At 29.8% G+C, this 18,948-nt stretch overlaps 2 protein-coding genes across 3 annotated transcripts; one reads left to right on the forward strand and one right to left on the reverse strand.

The window, feature by feature from the left end:
- The first annotated feature begins 252 nt into the window (after positions 1-252).
- LOC101502144 (zinc finger CCCH domain-containing protein 66) lies at positions 253-3,266 on the forward strand. 2 transcript variants are annotated; one of them, XM_004500214.4, is made up of 2 exons: positions 253-395; positions 1,005-3,266. In XM_004500214.4, exon 2 carries the CDS (start codon positions 1,057-1,059, stop codon positions 2,950-2,952), a length of 1,896 nt encoding a protein of 631 aa, XP_004500271.1. In that variant the 5' UTR covers positions 253-395; positions 1,005-1,056; the 3' UTR covers positions 2,953-3,266. The 2 variants fall into 2 exon arrangements, with proteins under 2 accessions (XP_004500271.1, XP_027190021.1); XM_027334220.2 differs by lacking the exon at positions 253-395 and adding an exon at positions 444-677.
- A 3,127-nt stretch (positions 3,267-6,393) lies between these two features.
- On the reverse strand, positions 6,394-8,019 carry LOC101497421 (uncharacterized). The gene is made up of 2 exons (XM_004500373.4): positions 7,072-8,019; positions 6,394-6,816 (listed from the first exon to the last, which is right to left on the reverse strand). The coding sequence occupies exons 1-2, from the start codon at positions 7,949-7,951 to the stop codon at positions 6,482-6,484; spliced, it is 1,215 nt and encodes a 404-aa protein (XP_004500430.1). The 5' UTR covers positions 7,952-8,019; the 3' UTR covers positions 6,394-6,481.
- Between the last annotated feature and the right edge of the window lie 10,929 nt (positions 8,020-18,948).

The raw sequence follows: 18,948 nt of genomic DNA on the forward strand, positions 1-18,948 counted from the left end.
ACTTAAAACAGCTCCTAAGGCCGACTTTAAACGGAATGAGTAAATTCAATTCGTTTAGACAACAAAATTGCAGGTATTTAAAATTAGAAGATAATTAAGAATTGATTGGCATAAATAAGAAAATTTTAAATGACATATAGTAAGGTAGTTATGTAAAGTTTTTAATGAGCATTGAAATAAATAAAATAAAATAAAAATAAAAAATGCAATAGGAGCTGGTGGTGACTGGTGCGGCAGCTTGGTGGGCTTTGCCTTTTTGACCCCAAAACCATAAAACGACAACAAATATAAAACGCTCCCAAAGTCTTCCACTTCTTTCTTTCCCTTCTTTTTCCCTCTCTCGTTCAAGTTTCTTAAACCTTCACCAAGTTTTTTTGTGCTGTTTCCTTCTTCATGTAAGTTTTTCTTTTTTCTATTCTCTCTTTTTGTCTTTCTCTTATTCTTCTTATTGGGTCATTGAATTTCACCTAAAGTTTTCATCTTTTTTAAAAGTATTTGAGATTACAATGTTTTTTTTTACTTGGTTGCTAAGGAAATTCCTGAAAAAGGGTGTGGTTTGAAATTGTTTATATTGGTTTCTTGTGTTGTTTTGGATTGAAATAACTGTAGGCTTTTTATTTCGCTCTGAAACAAGGACAGGTTGTTTTGGCTATTTGGTTAAATTTTTGGTTAATAAGGTTGTGCAACAGTTTCTTGTTTTTATTTTTTTTCTGTCGCCGAGGTTTATGTTTATTTTTAGAGTAGTTGTTGTAATGTTGTGCATGAAATAAGATATTAAACATTTAATAATCAAACCAATACTTGTTGCAGATTTCATGGTGATTTATGATTTGTTAACAAATTTAGGAGAATCTGTCTCTTTTAATTCTTTATCTGATACCTTTCTGTTTTTTTGTTGATTAAACTGAAATCTTTTAAAGGAAGTTTTCTATGCTTTAAATTTGAAAAATCTCTTTTGTGGAGTATCATATATTAAACATTTTCTCTCAACTTTGTTTTTTCAGATTCTGTCGAGTAATAGGGAAGAAGATAATAAACAGTGATAAATTAAAAGTCATGTGCAGCGGTTCGAGTCCAAAACCTTCTCCAAGTGGTTTGATTGAGGAGCATGAATATGAAAGACAAGAAGAACTGCACCAAAAGGTTTCTGCTTTGCTTGAGTTTTCAGCTACAGATGATTTAATGGCTTTCAAAGATGCTGTTGAAAAAGATGATCATGGTGTTGATGAGGTAGGTTTATGGTATGGAAGGAAGATTGGCTCAAAGGAGATGAGTTATGAAGAGAGGACACCTCTTATGATTGCTGCCTTGTTCGGAAGCAAGGGTGTATTGTCGTATATTCTTGGAACCGGTCGCGTTCATGTTAACCGAAGATGTGGATCAGATGGGGCTACTGCTCTTCATTGTGCTGTGTTTGGTTGTTCTGCTAATTCCCCTGAGGTTATCAAGCTTTTGCTTGATGCATCTGCAGATGTTAGTTCTGTTGATGCGAATGGGAACCGATCGAGTGACTTGATTGACTCGGTGTCTAATAGTATCTTTGGTTCAAGGAAGAGGATACTCCAAGCCATACTAGAAGGTACAGATGATGTCGATGTTGTTGATGATGATGATTATTTTAAGGAAGAAAAGCAGCAACCAAATGCAGGTACACCTCGAATTGAGAAGAAAGATTATCCTATTGATCTATCCCTTCCTGACATAAAGAATGGGATATATAGTTCAGATGAATTTAGGATGTTTTCATTCAAAGTGAAGACTTGTTCAAGGGCTTATTCTCATGATTGGACCGAGTGTCCCTTTGTTCATCCGGGTGAAAACGCGAGGCGCCGTGATCCAAAGAAATATCATTACACCTGTGTACCTTGCCCTGAGTTCCGGAAAGGATCTTGCAGTAAAGGGGATGGTTGTGAATATGCACATGGTATTTTCGAGTGCTGGCTTCATCCTGCTCAATACAGAACAAGGCTTTGTAAAGATGAGACTGAATGCACCAGAAGAGTTTGCTTCTTTGCTCACAAACCCGAGGAGCTTCGACCGTTGTACGCTTCTACCGGTTCTGCTTTGCCTTCACCTAGATCAGTGGACCCTTACACACTTAACTCTCCATCTTCTTTGATACAAAGGGCCTCGACACCACCTTTGACTCCATCTGCAGCATCTTCTCCTATGAATGGAACCATGTTGTGGCAGACTCAGCTTCATTCTGCTGCAGTCCCTACCCTTCAAATGCCAAGAAGCAGATTGAAAACTTCATTGAATGTTAGAGATACCGATCTAGACATGGAATTGCTTGAACTTGAAAATCGCCTTATGCGGAAGCTAATGATGGAAGAGATGGCAGCAGGTATTTCAACCCCTTCAAAATGGCAAAACTCCATGCCGAATAGTCCATCTTATCCCGTCTCATTGACCGATCATATGGGGGAATCAAATAGGTTTTCAGGAGTGAATCCTACTAACCTTGAAGACATTTTTGCATCGCATTTTCAATCTCCAAATGGAATGCAGAATGTGAACCAGCAACTATGGGGCTATCCTTCTGACGTCACCACTTCAAATAGGATTGGATCTCCACCATTCATGGCTGATCCATCTATGAATCCAAGATATGCTGCCTTTTCGAAGCGTAGCCAAAGCTTTATCGAGCGCGGCGTGGCGAGCTTTAATTCCGAGCTTCCTTCTGTCACCTCAGTTGCTGCGGAGCCTTCTTCTACCTTCTCCAGTTGGGGATCCTCCAATGGAAAATTAGACTGGTCCATCTGCGGCGATGAACTGAATAAGATGAGGAAGTCTTATTCTTTCGCCTTTCAAAACAGAAATAGTAGTACTTCAACAATGGCTGCAACTGCAGTACCACCAAATGATGGTGAACCAGATGTATCTTGGGTTAATTCACTTGTGAAGGATGCTCCAACAATGGAATATGATCAATGTTGTGTTGAAGATTAGCTGCAATGCCATAATCCAGACGCGGTTCCATCTTGGCTGGAGCAATTGTACATGGAGCAGGATCAAATGGTTGTGTGAATTTAATGTTAACTCTAGACTAGTTTATTTATTAAATTATTATTATTATTATACTTATTATTATTACATTTATTATTATTCTTTCAATTCTATAGATATTCATTATACTTAGGTGACATTATGTAGAGAAAATATGGTAAAACGTCAACAATATAGAAGTTGTGCAGAATACAGTATTCTGCTTCAGTAATAACTTGTTATACTATAAGGATAGTATATGGTTCCATTTTTTTTTCCCTTATTCTTTGCATTGTTTTAGTTGTATTCAATTGAGTTGTAACCAAGAGGTTAGTGATTAATGTAGTGAGACTGGTTAATGGAGGTGCTGATAATTTGAGAAATTCCATTTCTTTTTTCAAATTTGGATGGCTTATTCATATTTCTATATTACCCTTTTATTTGACTTTTGGTGACTTTCATTATCCTATTTCACTTTTAATTTGTGTCATACATGTATGCATCACAATGATTAAGATGGTCCAAAGGTCCAATCCAATTAAAAGTGTGTCCAAAGTCGGAGACATGTTGGTGTCAACACTTACACGACACTAACACATATAATTGATTATTTCAATGATCTCTTTTATTTTAAATTATTATCAGTGTCTACATGTCATTGTCGTTCGTTTGTGCTGATGTTTTATAGGTCAACATATTCTTGCATGATTTTGGCATTAGTTAATTTGCTATAAATAAAGGTTCGGTGGCTATTATGTGAAGTCGGTAGCTAATATTGGTAATAAGGTACACATTTATTGTGGAATTTTGATTGAGAATGAGGATAACTTCGTTGCTTTTGTTAATTGTTTTTCTTTTTGTCATCTAATCTTAATCTTTATTCGCCATATATACCATTGATGATTCTGCATACTTTCGGTCATATAAAAGTTTTTATTCCATTGGTTCTTTGGGTCTAAATATATATATGTAAGTTTTATGGAGCACTAAGGAAAAGCATTTACAAAAAGCTTAATTTATTGGTTTAATAGATTTTATCAATCTCTCTCAATATTGAGTGATTTAGACCTATAGCTATTCACATTAAAATGTGTTCTAAGAACACCAAGAGAAGTACTAATGAGTTATAACTAATATTTTCTTCTTGTTTTTAAAATAGTTTGAATGAGTTGCCATATTTGACTTATAATTAGTTGTCCTTTTTTTTTTGTTTAAATAAAAAACAGGGTTATTTTTGGGTAGAATAACCGAATTAAATCGTAAAGCGCAAAACAGGGTTATTACACATTAATTTTTTTGGAATAATTTTGTACATTAGTTTTAATTATCAGTGTTTTAGTAAAATTAACTAAGTTTTTGGCATAAAATAAATGGTGTTGATATAATTTTATTTACTTTTGTAGCTATTTAAATGAATGGTTGATGACGTGGCGTTTATTCTCATATAGGCAGCTTTTAATTGTTGTAGTGGATGCAACATTTGGCCTCTTGTGTAGAAAATACAATCAGCACTATATATACTTGTGGTTTATGACTGGGTTGTGGTTTGTGACTATGAAGCATATAAACATACATGTTTTTATTATTCGTTGGTTTAATTGTAATTTAATTTTTTTTATTAATTTATAAAATTGATATATTTATTTTAAAAGTCGATAATTTTAATTTTTTTTAAATTTTTAAAATAAAAAATTGACGATTTTATATATTTTAAATGATGTGTTATACGATAATATGTTATAAAATTATTTAGATACATTAATTAAACATTAATTAAATTACAAAAATAAAGAATTTTTGAAATTAAAAGTTAAATTTTAAAAATATTTTAAGTTTTTATCAATGTTAATCATTCCACGTCATCGTATTATATGTCATGTTATACAAAATATATTACATTGTCATTTTTTAGTTAAAAATTAGAATGATGACTAAAACTGTCAAATTTTGAAATAAATGACCAATTTTATAAATTAATAAAAATAGGAAGACAAAAAATATAATTAAATTTTTTTATAATTATTTTTAAAAAATACAATTAAATTATAATTTAGTCAATTTTAAATATAAAATCAATTCTATTTAAAAATAATCCAACGTGTTAAAATAAATTTTACACTATCTCTAAAATCAATTCTAAGGGCTTCAAACTGGAACCGAAAAGATGAGTTACTCAAACTTTCATATTGAAGACTTTGAGCCATACGTCATGTAATGAATTTGAATTCTAATTGTTTTGCTATTATTTCAACAAGACAATCTCTGTCAACTGTCATTGAATCTTTGCCTTACATTTTTATAATAATAATAATATAGTCAATCTAAAATTTTGAAGGCCTTGAAGTTCTATATCCCATGTTTTATCTAATAATTATCAAAAGCGTAAACATCCATGAATGCTTTAACAAAAGCATCAAGGATACCATCATCTTGTCTCAGCTATCAATATGCTTTTCATTTTGGCAAATGTTAACGCTTGGTTAAAAAAATCCAAAAGTAATTTTTTTTACTAAACAATATAATATTTAATATTTATCAAATGTATTAAATATTGTATTCTTCACCAAAAAATGCAGCATTTGATAGCTAGCCCTTTTAATTGATCAAATCTCACTGCACTATAAATAAATTCAATAAAAAGAAAAGACAGGACCTTTACGCATGCTTAGATTCATTTTCAAAGAGTTAAAAGTGATTCCAAAAAATTAAAATTAATTTTGATATGTTTAGACTTTTATTAGATAAATCAATATTTCTTATGTAATTATGGAGACTAATATACTAATATTATTTAAATAATTAATTAAATCAAATCATTCATCAAATGATTAAAAATTCTAAATGAAATACATGTTATGTTTTAATATGTTAGTTTCGAAGTTTTTCATTTAGAATTGATTTTGTCTCTGTAACTTGATCTATAAATTTTTTACTAATTTTAATTGATTTTATTATTTTTAATGATTTATTTAATTATTAATTGTCATTTTTATATTATTTTAATACAAAATAGTAGAAAAAAAATACATGGGTAGAATGTCGCATGAATTTTTTTTTTCTTCACATGACCACATTCTAGAGATGAGATTCGGGGAAAATCTAAAAACAAAATATTTTGATATATTATTTTTAAATTGGAGTATTTTGAATTTTTTAATAAAAAATATATTAGACAAAAAAATCCCGACTTAAAACTATAATTTATAATTTTTGTTTTCAGATAAAATTTTTAGATTTAAATTTATTCTTCTACTAAATTTTACATAAACAAAATTTAAACATAAATTTTTTTATCTTAATTTCACTTTTAACTAAAATTAACTTTTTTTTCACCTTAGAACAAAACACAATTTCTAGATGCACCATGTGAAAGGGGCAGAATAAGAACATTAAAACAATAAGAGGAGAAGTAATTTAAATCTTTTTAACACTTTATTAAAAAGTTTTTTTATACAAATTGTTTGAAGTTACTAACTTGTGAGTTGAGTGATTATTACCCAACAAGTTGACATATCACCACCTCATTCAACAATTGATCAAAAATTTCTGACTCAAATTCAGCACATATGCTTCCTAAATCACTTTGTTCATTCATCCATGCATGAACTTGATTTGATCCACCAAATTCATCTTGAACAAGCCTCCATGTTTCACCCCAAATATCTTTATACTCTTTCATGTGCTTTTTCTCCTTTGAATCTTCATATTTGTTGTTCTCAATTGCATTACCCTTCTTCTCATTAATCATCAAATTATCATCTGAACGATCAAGAATGAGCTTGTCATTTTCAAGCTCTGGTGTCAACTTTCTTCTTGAACTCAAACCAACTTCAAAAATATTAAAAATAAAATTAGTACATTGTAAAATTTTTAAAACTTTCCACAATTTCTTGAATTGACATGATGCATATTATGTCTATGTGACCGATCCAATACAATTGCAATTGAGGTCGCATCAGCCACATTTAATCAAGACCTTAATTTGAAAGATCGCGACGCGACAACAATCGCAATTTAAAACCTTAGAGCAAATAGCAAGCATAGAAAAATGTTGGACTAATAAAATTATCAAAAGAAACAAACCTGCTACACAAGATTTGCGTTCAAATTCAAGAACAGAAACAGGACTTGAATCATCTGATTTGAATTCAGTTTCTATCTTGTTATATATGTAACATTTTGTTCTCTTCTTCCTCCTCCTTCTCCTCTTCTTCAACTTTTCACCAATCAAAACTTCATTGCAATACTTAGGCTTCAACAATTCAACTCCTTCTGAATCAAAACACTTCTTTTCAGATGAATCATTGAACTGATGCAAAGTGTTGGTGACATCTTGAAACTTATTATTACAACGATTTCCATCATTTTCACACGATATATCAGAATCAGAAACTACCCTTTTGCTCATTTTCCTCTTCTCATCAAAAACACTTTCAATTTCAACTTTTTTCATCATTTCTGAACAGACCATTTGCTTTCTTCTCCCATTCTCACCTTCATTTTCAAAACTTAAAACAAAAAAGTTCTCATTTTCAATCACTTTAAAACTTGGGGGTTCTCTAAAAGACAATGTTGAATCAACCCTCTTCTTATGCAAACTCTGAAAATAGTCCATAGAATTCATTGATTTGCTACGTGAAAGTGAACCTTGTTTTGATGCAAAGTGTGTCTCCACCATTGATTCCAAACCCATTAACCTTGCTACTATTGAAGGAGGAGTTGTAAAAGCCACAGTGTTCAAGTTTTGATCTTTTTCACTTAGAATTGAATTTGTTGAATCAAGTTGTGTGATTTGATTTGATGGGTCTTTTGGAAGGTTTTCAGAGCAGAGAATCTTGCGCATGATGGATGTGAAACACCCTGTAGTTGTGGTTTTAGAGCTGCTACACATTGGGGTGTTGGATGAAGTTGATGGAGATACATTTGAATAAGTTAATGAAGTTGGAGTACTTGATGGTTTCATAATTTGAATGATCTAAGAAACACATAAAAGAGATAATAAATACTATATATTATAGAATCAAATCACAAATTTGAGACAATACAATATGACATAGGTTTAAATATACTCTTTTTTAACATGTTTAATATACTTTTTAGTTAGTTGCTAATATATATATTTTGAGAAATTGCACATTCACATTTAAAATATTTTTACACTAATATATAACGGAATTAATGCATTATATTATATTACTTTATTTTTATGATATAACATGATAAAATTGATAATTTTTATTAAATGTTAGAGTAAAATCATTTTACATTGACGGTCTATATCCATTAAATTCATAGTTTTAACTTTTTGTCATTAGTATTTTTTTAGCTTTTGTAATATTTATTTATATTAAAATTAATACTTATAATAGATAGAGTATTTCATTTTAGTTTATGTAAATGAAAACTAAAATGGTATTTAGAGAGACCAATAATAAAAAAAATTATATATTTATAAATACCAAAAGTAAAATGTCAGTTATGAAGAACACGAGCAGAAATTGTATATCAACAAAAACTAAAAAAAATATAAAAATAAAAAATGACAGATTTGTGGAGACTAAAATCTTATTTAAATTGATAAAGAGAAAATAAATTAAATGACAAAATAAAAAAGCATATTGTTATAGTGTGAGACAACATTTGTATTGTGAATATATTTTTGAAAAGAAAAAAAAGTAAAATTAGTTAAATGATAAAAGAATGATATTTTCCAAAGAGAAAGAAGGCAATGGGGAACAACAAAAAGTGGGATTTGAAATTGCTACATAAGGGGGACAAAGGGTGGCGGGATTTGCATTTGAATGTGAGAAAAAGAAAGAACAAAGTTAGGAATAAGAATGAGGTGGAAGTGGTACTTTATGCTTTTTTGTGCATTGAAATTTTGACATAGTACTAGTTCAGTGACATGTTTCCACGCGCGTGGGTAAAGTCTTTTTTTTCTTTTTGCGCTAAAATTGTGTATTGTTTCCTCATTTTAAGCAGACAATATCACGCTCTTGGGGCGCGTTAAAATAACAGTTTAACTTAGTTGGTTGAAAGTTGAAAGTTTTCACACACTAGTAGAAAAGGAAAAGTAACGAGAGTTTGTTTCTTTGTCTATTTGGATGAGGGTTTTTACTTTCGACAAAAACTGAGGTGTATGTGAAAAATGAAGATTGTAACTCAATGGTGTAAGTAACCGAGGAGTAAGTACTGGTTGTGTTATTTTGTCATCTAGTAGTACTGCCAGGCAATGTCAGTGGTTTGAAGAAATTCTTGTGTTTTTGTAGCTGAGGTGGACACTCACTTTTGGTCGTGCTTCTTCCAACAACTCAATAATTACTTTTAAGTAACTCTTTTGATTTTGTAATTATAATTTTTATTTTATTTTGATTATCGTAAGTTCACATTTAGTTTTTCAATTCAATTTACATTATAAAAATTGTAACATCGTTAAATTAATTTTACTATTTTGTCTCTCTAAATTTATTAACTCTAATAAAAAACTTCACTCATTATCATAACTTCATTATTTTCCATCAAATTTATTATCTCAACAACAATTATGTTCTTCTATTCTTAGTTATCATAACTTGTACAAGTGTGTAATTTATATTAAAGAAGATTTGAGAAATTTAAAACTTATACTTTGTTTGGTTTAAGAGAGAAATATAGAGAGAAAAAAAAAGTAGAATGAGAAAATATGAAAAGGAATAGAACTGAGTTGACAATTAGTGGTTTGGTATGAAAAAGAGAGAGAAGAGAAAGAAATAAATATATTTATAAAATGACAAAAATATGTTCCATTAAAATAAAATTGTTCATAAAGCAAAATATTTAATATATATTAAAATATAAATGTAATGAAAATTTGCCTTATTAACGAAATAAATAACTTATTATAAAAAAAAATCAAATTAAGAATAAAAAATATGCTAATGTTAAAAAAAATTAATTAAAAACTCAGAAACTACAACTTATATCAATTACATGAGGACACTATTGTCATTTTCAATGTTTTGCATCACATTTCCATGTTTTCTTCTCAAATTGGGAGGAAAAGTGTTTTCAATGTCCACCACTTTCTTTCCTGGCCCATTTGAATCTAAAGGATGAAAAAGATCTTGAAAAATGTTATTTCTCTTCTCTTTTTTCTTTTCTTCTAACACTCACTTATAAGATTGGAGGAAGAAGGTTAAAGAAAGGATCAGAGAAAATGGAGAAGAAGATTAGGAGAAGAATAACAAAGAAGATTGAAATTTAAAGAGAAAAAAATGATCATTTGTTGACCAAAAATATCAGCTGCACACTTGTCCACGTGGACAAAAAATAGAAGTGGATAAAGTGACCAAACTCAGAAATATTCGACAAAAACATAAGTTATTTTGAAATATTAATAAAATCTGAGATATATTTGAGAGATAGTCGCCAAATCAAAGACTTATTTAGTGGTTTATAAAAAAAATGTATTTTTGATTATATTCTAATAAAAATTAATTTTGAATGAAAATCAATTTATATTTTGATGCATTCACGCAAAATGATTTTTTTATAAATTTTTGTTGTTTGGATATTTTATATCAAAATATTCTTCTGAGTATATAATTATGGAAAGTAGTTTTTCCATGTATATAAAAAATTGTAAAAAAATTCAAATCATTCAACATCTAAATGAAAGTTACAAATAATTACTTCAACTTAGAATTAATTCTAAAACAAAAATTGCTTGTCACAGTAGAAATCAAACATCATAAAAGTTTAGTCAACCCACATTGGACCTTTGCAAACTCAAGTTTGAGAGTTCCCACAACAAAACCAAGCAAATACTTTGACTTTTAGATGAATAATTAGATTGATGGTGAATTTAGCATAATCATAATATGTATGGTAGTTTTGATAAAAATGTTTATATTTTAAAGGTATAAAAAAATTAAAATATCATTATAATTTGGCCAAACTCATATTCAATTCAAAAGAACACTAATATATAAGTGAAAGAGGTGATATTGAAAATTGAAATGATGGGGCAAACAATAAGACAGCATTAACACACATATTTGTGATAATGGTTAGGAAAACATTGATAGTGCATAATAGAATGATTATGTCCGAGATGAATATTCTAACCTGAATAGTGATAACACATAGAAGTACTATGCTTGAGACAATTCTTTACTCTAGTGTTTAGATGGAGTGATTTAGGAGACAAAAACAAGGGAGAAAAACATAACAATTTTTTGATTATATTTTATTGTCTCTCTCATCAGTATATACATATAAGTAAAGTCAAATAAGAAAGGAAAATTGAGTCAAAAAAGTAAGAAAGGAAAGAAAAATAAGAAGAAGAAAAAAAGGAAAAAATTTCATGTTCTTACTCTCTATGTAATAATAATACACAAATAGTAGAAATATTTGGTCCAAGTTATGAAAAAAAAGAGTTCTTTCAAAACAAACTTATTTAACATTGAGGATTCAAACATAAAATAAACATTCTATAGAGATGTCAGTTTTTCAAATATATATGGATGGTATTTCGTGCAGAAAGGAATAAAATATGCTATAAAAGTAGGCACATGCCTAATATCAATACGCTTAGGCAAGCCTCTTCGCAAACTCAATGTGGAGATCCAAACTCTCATAGCTGTTTGGAGTTGGGTTTGCGAGCCTGGATTTCTAAAACATAATTTTGTTAGAAAGTTGAAAATTTTACCACCATACCTCCTAATTATACCTATACTCCCATTTAAGTAATGAAATGATTTATTTGTTTTCGTTTAAATAATAGAACTTTAAAAATTTTACTATTTCACTTTTCAATATTTTCATAAAGAAAAAAAGATAAGTTTTCTATCCTAATTTTCGGGAGAACTTGCACTCAAGATTTTCGGTACACAAAATACACTCCGAAAAGCTTGAAAATAAGGTTAATGCTGTCTTATTGTTTGCCGAAAATCTTTTTTCAATTTCTCCGATACAGAAGCATCTTCCGAAAATCTTTTTACAACTTTTTCAGTAGTACTAAAAAACTTAATTTAAATTCTCTAGAAACCAAATATATACCGGAAAACTTGGTTTAACATTTTTGGTAGTTACCGAAAATCTTGAACCTCAAGTTCTCCGGAAGTTATATTATTATTTTTTTAATTTTTATTTTATTTTAATTAATTATAATTTTATAACCAATTGTGATTTATTTCTTTTTATTTTTCAATGGGCGCACGAGGAAGAGACGACAAAATCATACGAATTACATGTGACGCTGATACTTCTACATCATCCATGATGAATCCTCCATAGAGGATTCAACCAACAACTTCAAGGAGAAGAAGACAGATGATTATTGAAGAAGATGATGAGGGAGAACATTATCATCGATTTATCCCAAATGTGACTATCCATCAGTAGAAGGAGTCTCCTATAGCGCATGAGGAGGAGGAGGTACATGAGCAGAAGGAGGCTGCACTTGCTCATGAGGGAGAGCATATAGAGGAGGACAAGATGGAGTTCATGGACCTGGTGAGCTCACGTGGTATCTTGGAGGACCATATGATTTGTCTGTCCTTACACAATACCGTCATCATGTTTGTAACACCCAGATATTTTATTTTATTTTTATATTTTACCTTATTAGGAGTTGAGATAATTATTCTATAAATGGTCGGTTGTTATTTTAATTTTTAATAATAATAATAATAATAATAATAATAATAATAATAATAAAAAGAACGGTTAAAAATGTCTTAGGTTGAAATATCAGTTTCTCCGTTTAATACCACTTTACCCAGCTTAACGTTCCCCACGTCTGTCCATTTAATACCTCCAGCTTTAACGTTCCTCACGTCTGGCTCAAGGTTCGCCACTTCTGGCTTAACTTTCTCCACTTCTGTCAACATTCCCGACTTCTGGTTTAAGGTTCCCCACTCCTGCTTTAACGTTCTTCATTTCTGCCCCACTTGTGGCTTAAAGTTCATCCTTTTTTGATAAAAAGGAAAACAAAAACAAAACAGACGTCCTCCATTCAAAAATACTATGCGATATAAAAAGGGTTTATGAGAGAAAAAGAGAGAGACCATTTTGATAGAAAAGGAAACCACCAAAAGAGAAAAGAGAAGAGTAACCTCATTCCCGAATTTGTTAAATCAGTATTAGAAAAATATCGATTGCGCATTCGTTAACCGTTGGATCGGGTTGATTTTTGGACAGCAAGTTCGCAACATTCAGATCCACGTTTTCAACAGTCTGATCAGCGAAATGACATTCAGAGAGGGAGAAACCGTGCGTGCACAGCAGCAGGTGTGAAATGAGTGAGACAATAATTTGTGAAGCATAATTCTAGAAACAACTTTGTTAATGGTAAGGGCATCACTTCATCCGCTTTCCTACTTGAATTATATGTGATATAAATGTATCGTGATGTTATGTATTGGTTTTGTTTGTGTGTTACCTTCAAAATGAATATTAATAATGGTTGTGCTTGATATGCTTAAATTGTGGAAAATGAATGTTATATTATACGTTGTTATAATGGTTGGTTGTGCTTGACATGTTGTGGTTATTCAAGGTTATTCCTTTGGGTCTAAACTAGGTTGGTTTAGAACAAGGTTGAATGATTTTGGACGCTCTGGTTGAGTGATCTATATTGTTACTAACAAAAGTGTCTATATTCATGCATTCATAGTTGTGTGGTGCGTCCATAATTGGTTGGAGCCCACAGATCCTTGCGGGGATTTAGAGTTAGTGGTGTTGCTTGGAAGGACCCACGAAGCTCGAGTTAGTGGTGTTGCTTGGAAGGACCCACGAAACCCTTGCGGGGGAGGCGATATTCTGGAATCATGCATTGACATATAGTCTAACAAATAGATTGTGCATTTTGGTTGAATTGTATGTGCGTTGTGACTTTTAACTGTTAAATGAAATATATGATTTATTTATGTTTTTGTTATAACAACTATATATGGATGCATATTTGCTCTGTATTTGTTATTTGGAGATGCCCCTTACATTTGACAGGACGTTACATATAGTGTTACTTGAGTGAATAATGTCACGGTCAACCCAATAGGAGAAATGTGAGGAAGTACAATAACATGTAGTCGGAGGCTTCGAAATACTTTTGTGCTGGTATGAGACTTGTTGAGAGAGTTTTCTACAAGCGTCCAGAGTTATGACCAACTAGGATTTATGTTTGGGTAGTAAAATATCAATAGTTTTGGCTCTATGAGTCTCTTTTGTTTAATGTATTAAGTTTACTTTTAGTAACTGCAAATACTCTGATTTATTATTTTTAAAATATAATTAAAATAGTTATTAAATGATTTTAGGATAAATGAGTATTTAAGATAATCATAAATAAATAAAAACGAAGTTGATTTTACGTTTAGAATTTCGGTAGTTAACGTCCTGAAAAAAGCGGGATGTTACAATGTTTCAGCTAGACTATGGTTTGGTCAGGTATGTTAAATTAATTATTATTTACAGTGCATTAAAAATATTTAAATTAATTATTATTTTTGTTCTAAATGTTATTTTAATGTCATATATTTTCTTTGTATACAAGAGCGACCATTGCTGAAAATTGTTACGCATGGAAAGAAATTGCAACAACTTATCCTGTTAGTACTCCTGTGATCCATAGAGAACTGATATGGATTGGAGTGCTTTCACGTGAGATTGAAGATCTAACCAAGTGATTTCTTGAGATAAAGTGGTAAAATAAAAAGAAAAAGAAACAAAAATAAGTTAGATGAAGAAGGCGTCACAATTAAGGATGATTGATAAGCCAATGTGGAATCACCACTATGATAAGAAATCCATTGATAAGATTCAAACAAGTTTTAATTCAATAACTCAAAGAGGAGACACATCTCACTACACTCTCATTAGAGAAATTCTAATTCATTTCAAAGTTATCCAAAATGAGACTCTTACAAAGTATTTAAAGAAGGATTTATCTTATTACTAAAATGGGCCAAAAACCAATTCTCTAGACCCATATTGAGCTTACACCACTTAAAATTATTACAATTCAAATTAAACAGAAATAAAACTAAAAACTATTATAAAGTCTTGACTTGAAGTATTCTTTGTTTTTGCTCCTAATTAGCTCATTTAGGTCCTCATCAAGATCTGGGTGAATTTGTCAGGATAGAACCATTACAACGGGGTAGTTTGAAGGTGATCGACAACAACCTGATTTATGCGTTTGTGGAAAGATGGCATTCCGAGACATTGTCATTTCACATGCTATTTGGTGAAATGCCGATTACTTTGGATGATATTGTCAATCTTATGGGATTGCCTATTAGGGGTGAGTTCTACACTCCACCCAATGTAGATAGAGTAATGACATGTAATCTTACCATGACTTTATTAGAAGTGACTGCAGAAAAGATCTGGGAGGAGAAAAAAAAAACTAGAGGTGCACACTATAAATTGAATTGGTTGAAATAAATCTTCAAAAGACAATTTATATATTACTTTAAAAAAATTAAAAACTAGAATAACAACGTTTTATACTTTTAAAAAAAATTAAAATAATAGTTTATATATTTTTACTTAAACAAAGTGTACTTATTTACTTAGTGTGTATGTCTACAAGAATGTGGGTTTCACCGTGGAGAGTTAGTTGGATTGCGTGTCTCAATCTTTTCTTTATTAAAAAAGAAACATATATATGGTTAAAACAAAAAATCACTTGTGTTGTCGGTCCTTTATGAAGTGCTAAGTTAGGCACAACTCGCCTCAACATATGTATTTATATTGTTACAGTGAGAACAGTATCATACTACTTCCTCGGTATTATTTAAAGTTTTTGTACCATATTAATATTACAATAATTAAAAATAAAAGAGAGTCATTTTATCAAACTATCTATTTATATTATTGGTGGATTTTTTTTATTATTATTAATATAAATTATAATATTTTAAAAGTTATGTATATACTAATTATTAAAAGATAGTATAAGAAAAAATAATTAAAATTTATAAATAATATTTATTTTGTTGTTAAAATAACATTCATTTTTAAACACATGGAGTATTTGGTAATTGGAAGTTCTTTGATTTTCTGTTTATATATATATATATAAAAGTAATATTTTTTCATTCAAATTAATAAGAATTACATCAATCGAGAACAATATAATTTAAATTTGTTAAAACTAAAAAGAATAAATCTACCAACAAACTCATAGCACCTAACTTATTAACATAAAATGACATAATACCTACAATTGTAACAAAGTTTATACATATGACAAAATTAAAGTGTTCGAAATGTACATGACTCTAAAGTTGTAACTTTGAAAACGTCATTGGTTGAATATGAATATGCATTTGATCGAAGTTAATATATCAATATAAACAAAAAAAACATCTCAACAAGACAGAAGATTAAAAGTCACACTGAGATCGAAAATCAAACGCCACACAAAGACGAGAAAACTAAACATGTCTATTGTAATACCTCAATTTTGTCCGACTAATTAAAAATCATTTTAAAATAATAATAAGAATAACATATACTAATATGTTTAATAAATATTTTACAATCATTTAAAAGAAAAATCTAAACATCATCATTTTACGATTCAAATTTGAGTATATACTAAAAATGAAATAATAAAATAAAAAAGGAAATTGTGAATTACAACGAAATAATTTTCATTCATTTTATTTTTTTTCACAGTTTTATTTTATTTTCTTAATTTAATCTACCAATTTATTTATTCCATTTAACTTTTTTATTTATTTATTTATTTATTATTTTACCGTTTTATTTTATTTTTTATATGTCCGTTTTATTTTATGAAGCCAAACAACACCATCAACCTGCACTGCTCTGCAAACACGCTTCTCCTTCTGCTTTTCTGCTTTTTGTCTGATCAAACACTCAATCAAACACTCAAACACTAGCACAGCTTCCTTTGCAAAATCAACACACATTTTTATTTTTTTTGCATTTGTTTCACTTCTCAATGTACATTCTTTTATTTTCTTCATCTTTCTATAAACATCCTATAAACCAAAGGTAGAGAAAAATTATTTCCTTAATAATATTTTGCTTAAAAATTGTTACAAAAACAATGTAAAATCCAACTAAAATTAGTGCGAAACAATAGAAGATCTAGAGCTCGAATTTGTCTAATGAACATAGATATTCATTGATTTAGGCTATAAATTGGGATCAAAAAATCAAAGAGGATTTTGGAGGCAACATTGAGTATTAAGAAAAATAAAAAAATAAATAGAGAGAAATAGAGTGTTTGACCGCCATTCCAACTCCACACAACCATACACCGTCTTTGTCTTCATCACGTGAAGCACCGTCGCTCTTCCATATCTGACTAGGCATGTATTTTTCTTCATTCTGTTCAAACTTTATATTTGATTATTTATTTGAGAGATGAAATCTTTTTGTGTATATGAATGTTGTTTTGGTTGATATAATGTGTATCTGAAACAAAATTTTTATGGTGTTTGAAAAGTTTTGTTTTCTTTGATTTAAACCTTTTACTCATGCCATGCCACACTTTACCTACTCTTGCGTTGAAATATCATCTTACGCCAGGCCTGTTGCCAGTTTGATTTGTGATGCGTGCCTTGCTTGTGTGCCAACTTGTTATGAGTTGGCTTGTGATTTTATTCATACGTGTACTTTCCCTGTTAATTAGAAATTAATGCATGAAAAAAAAAATATTTTTATATTTTTAAGGGTTTCCCAATATTTTCCCTATTTTAAAATAAATTTTGGTGGCGACTCCATTGAATTCGAGGAAAACTCGAAATTTTAGGCCGCGATAGTTGGCGACTCCACTGGGGAAATTTGAGAGTCAAGCCTAAAAATTAATTGTGCATAATTTTTTAACTTTTATCTATATTTGTTTGTTTTTCATTTTCATTTTCTTTGTGTGTTTTTTATTTCTTAATAAGTATTAGTTGACATTATAATATTCTTTTAGGCTAGTAGATTATTTTTTATTTTATTTTATGTTATGTATTTATCTATTTATTTGGTATACGTATATATGTTTTGTTAGTATTATGGATTTATTGAATTATGTTTATTCAACACCTGCACTTTTTTTAAGACACACACTTATGAGTGAAACCTTATACCCGGGTTTAAACAAAACTTAAGTTTAGATTCGAGATTGCGTAGTGGTAGCCTTCTGGATGTACATCTTGTTTGGTTAGCATGAAGATCTCACCTAGAGTTTGATCATGTTGAAGTTATTGTCACTCAAAATAGTTTACCTATTGTTGTTGACAATATTCCAAGATAGGATTATTGGCTCTAGGAACCGTGTTTAGAACCATAGAGCCTCCCTTGTGAGAATTTCACTACATAAGGCAATAGATCCTTTCATTGTAAGAATATCCATAAAAACCAAAAAATTATCTCATATATTCAAGAGTTTATGTATATATTAGTTTCATTCATATCTCATGACATTTTTTTTCTCTCTTTCTAAGGAAAATAAAACATCATAGCATTTTGCATAAATTTTCAGGATTTTTGGGAAATCATACAAACCTTAGTTACGTGTTATTAAACTGGACAATGGGATCTAAAAAAAGAAAAACTTTACTTTTAAAGTCAAGCTACCTGATAATATCAATGAAGGATTTGCTATTTCGATTTCTGATCCCCATATTTTCTTCACTAATAATTCGTTCTTGTTAATTTTTTTTTATGATTCCCCAACATCCAACTATCATAATTAACTAATTGATTTCATCTTCATTCATATTTTAATGCATACTCATAAAAAATTAATTAATTAATTTATTTAAAAAAAATACAGAAAAAATCAATAAAGCTGTTTCCCCGACACCCTTATCGGACTCGTGCAAACTCGAAGATCATGGAAGAACTTGAGCAAAATCAAGAAGTGATGAGAATGGATGTCAACCAATTGAAGGACAAGGTTGATCAAATCTTAGAAGCTATACAAGCTTTGTCAAGGAAGGGGAATAC

The sequence above is a fragment of the Cicer arietinum genome, chromosome 5 (genome assembly GCF_000331145.2).
Source record: "Cicer arietinum cultivar CDC Frontier isolate Library 1 chromosome 5, Cicar.CDCFrontier_v2.0, whole genome shotgun sequence".
NCBI classification, from domain to species: domain Eukaryota; kingdom Viridiplantae; phylum Streptophyta; class Magnoliopsida; order Fabales; family Fabaceae; genus Cicer; species Cicer arietinum.

Excerpts from the sequence above, each read along its gene's own strand:
- LOC101502144 (XM_004500214.4), top strand. The coding sequence starts at position 1,057 with ATGTGCAGCGGTTCGAGTCCAAAACCTTCTCCAAGTGGTTTGATTGAG.
- LOC101497421 (XM_004500373.4), bottom strand. The coding sequence starts at position 7,951 with ATGAAACCATCAAGTACTCCAACTTCATTAACTTATTCAAATGTATCT. Across the intron at positions 6,817-7,071 it reads ACGCAAATCTTGTGTAGCAG|TTGGTTTGAGTTCAAGAAGA; the intron begins GTTTGTTTCTTT and ends ATATTTTTGAAG.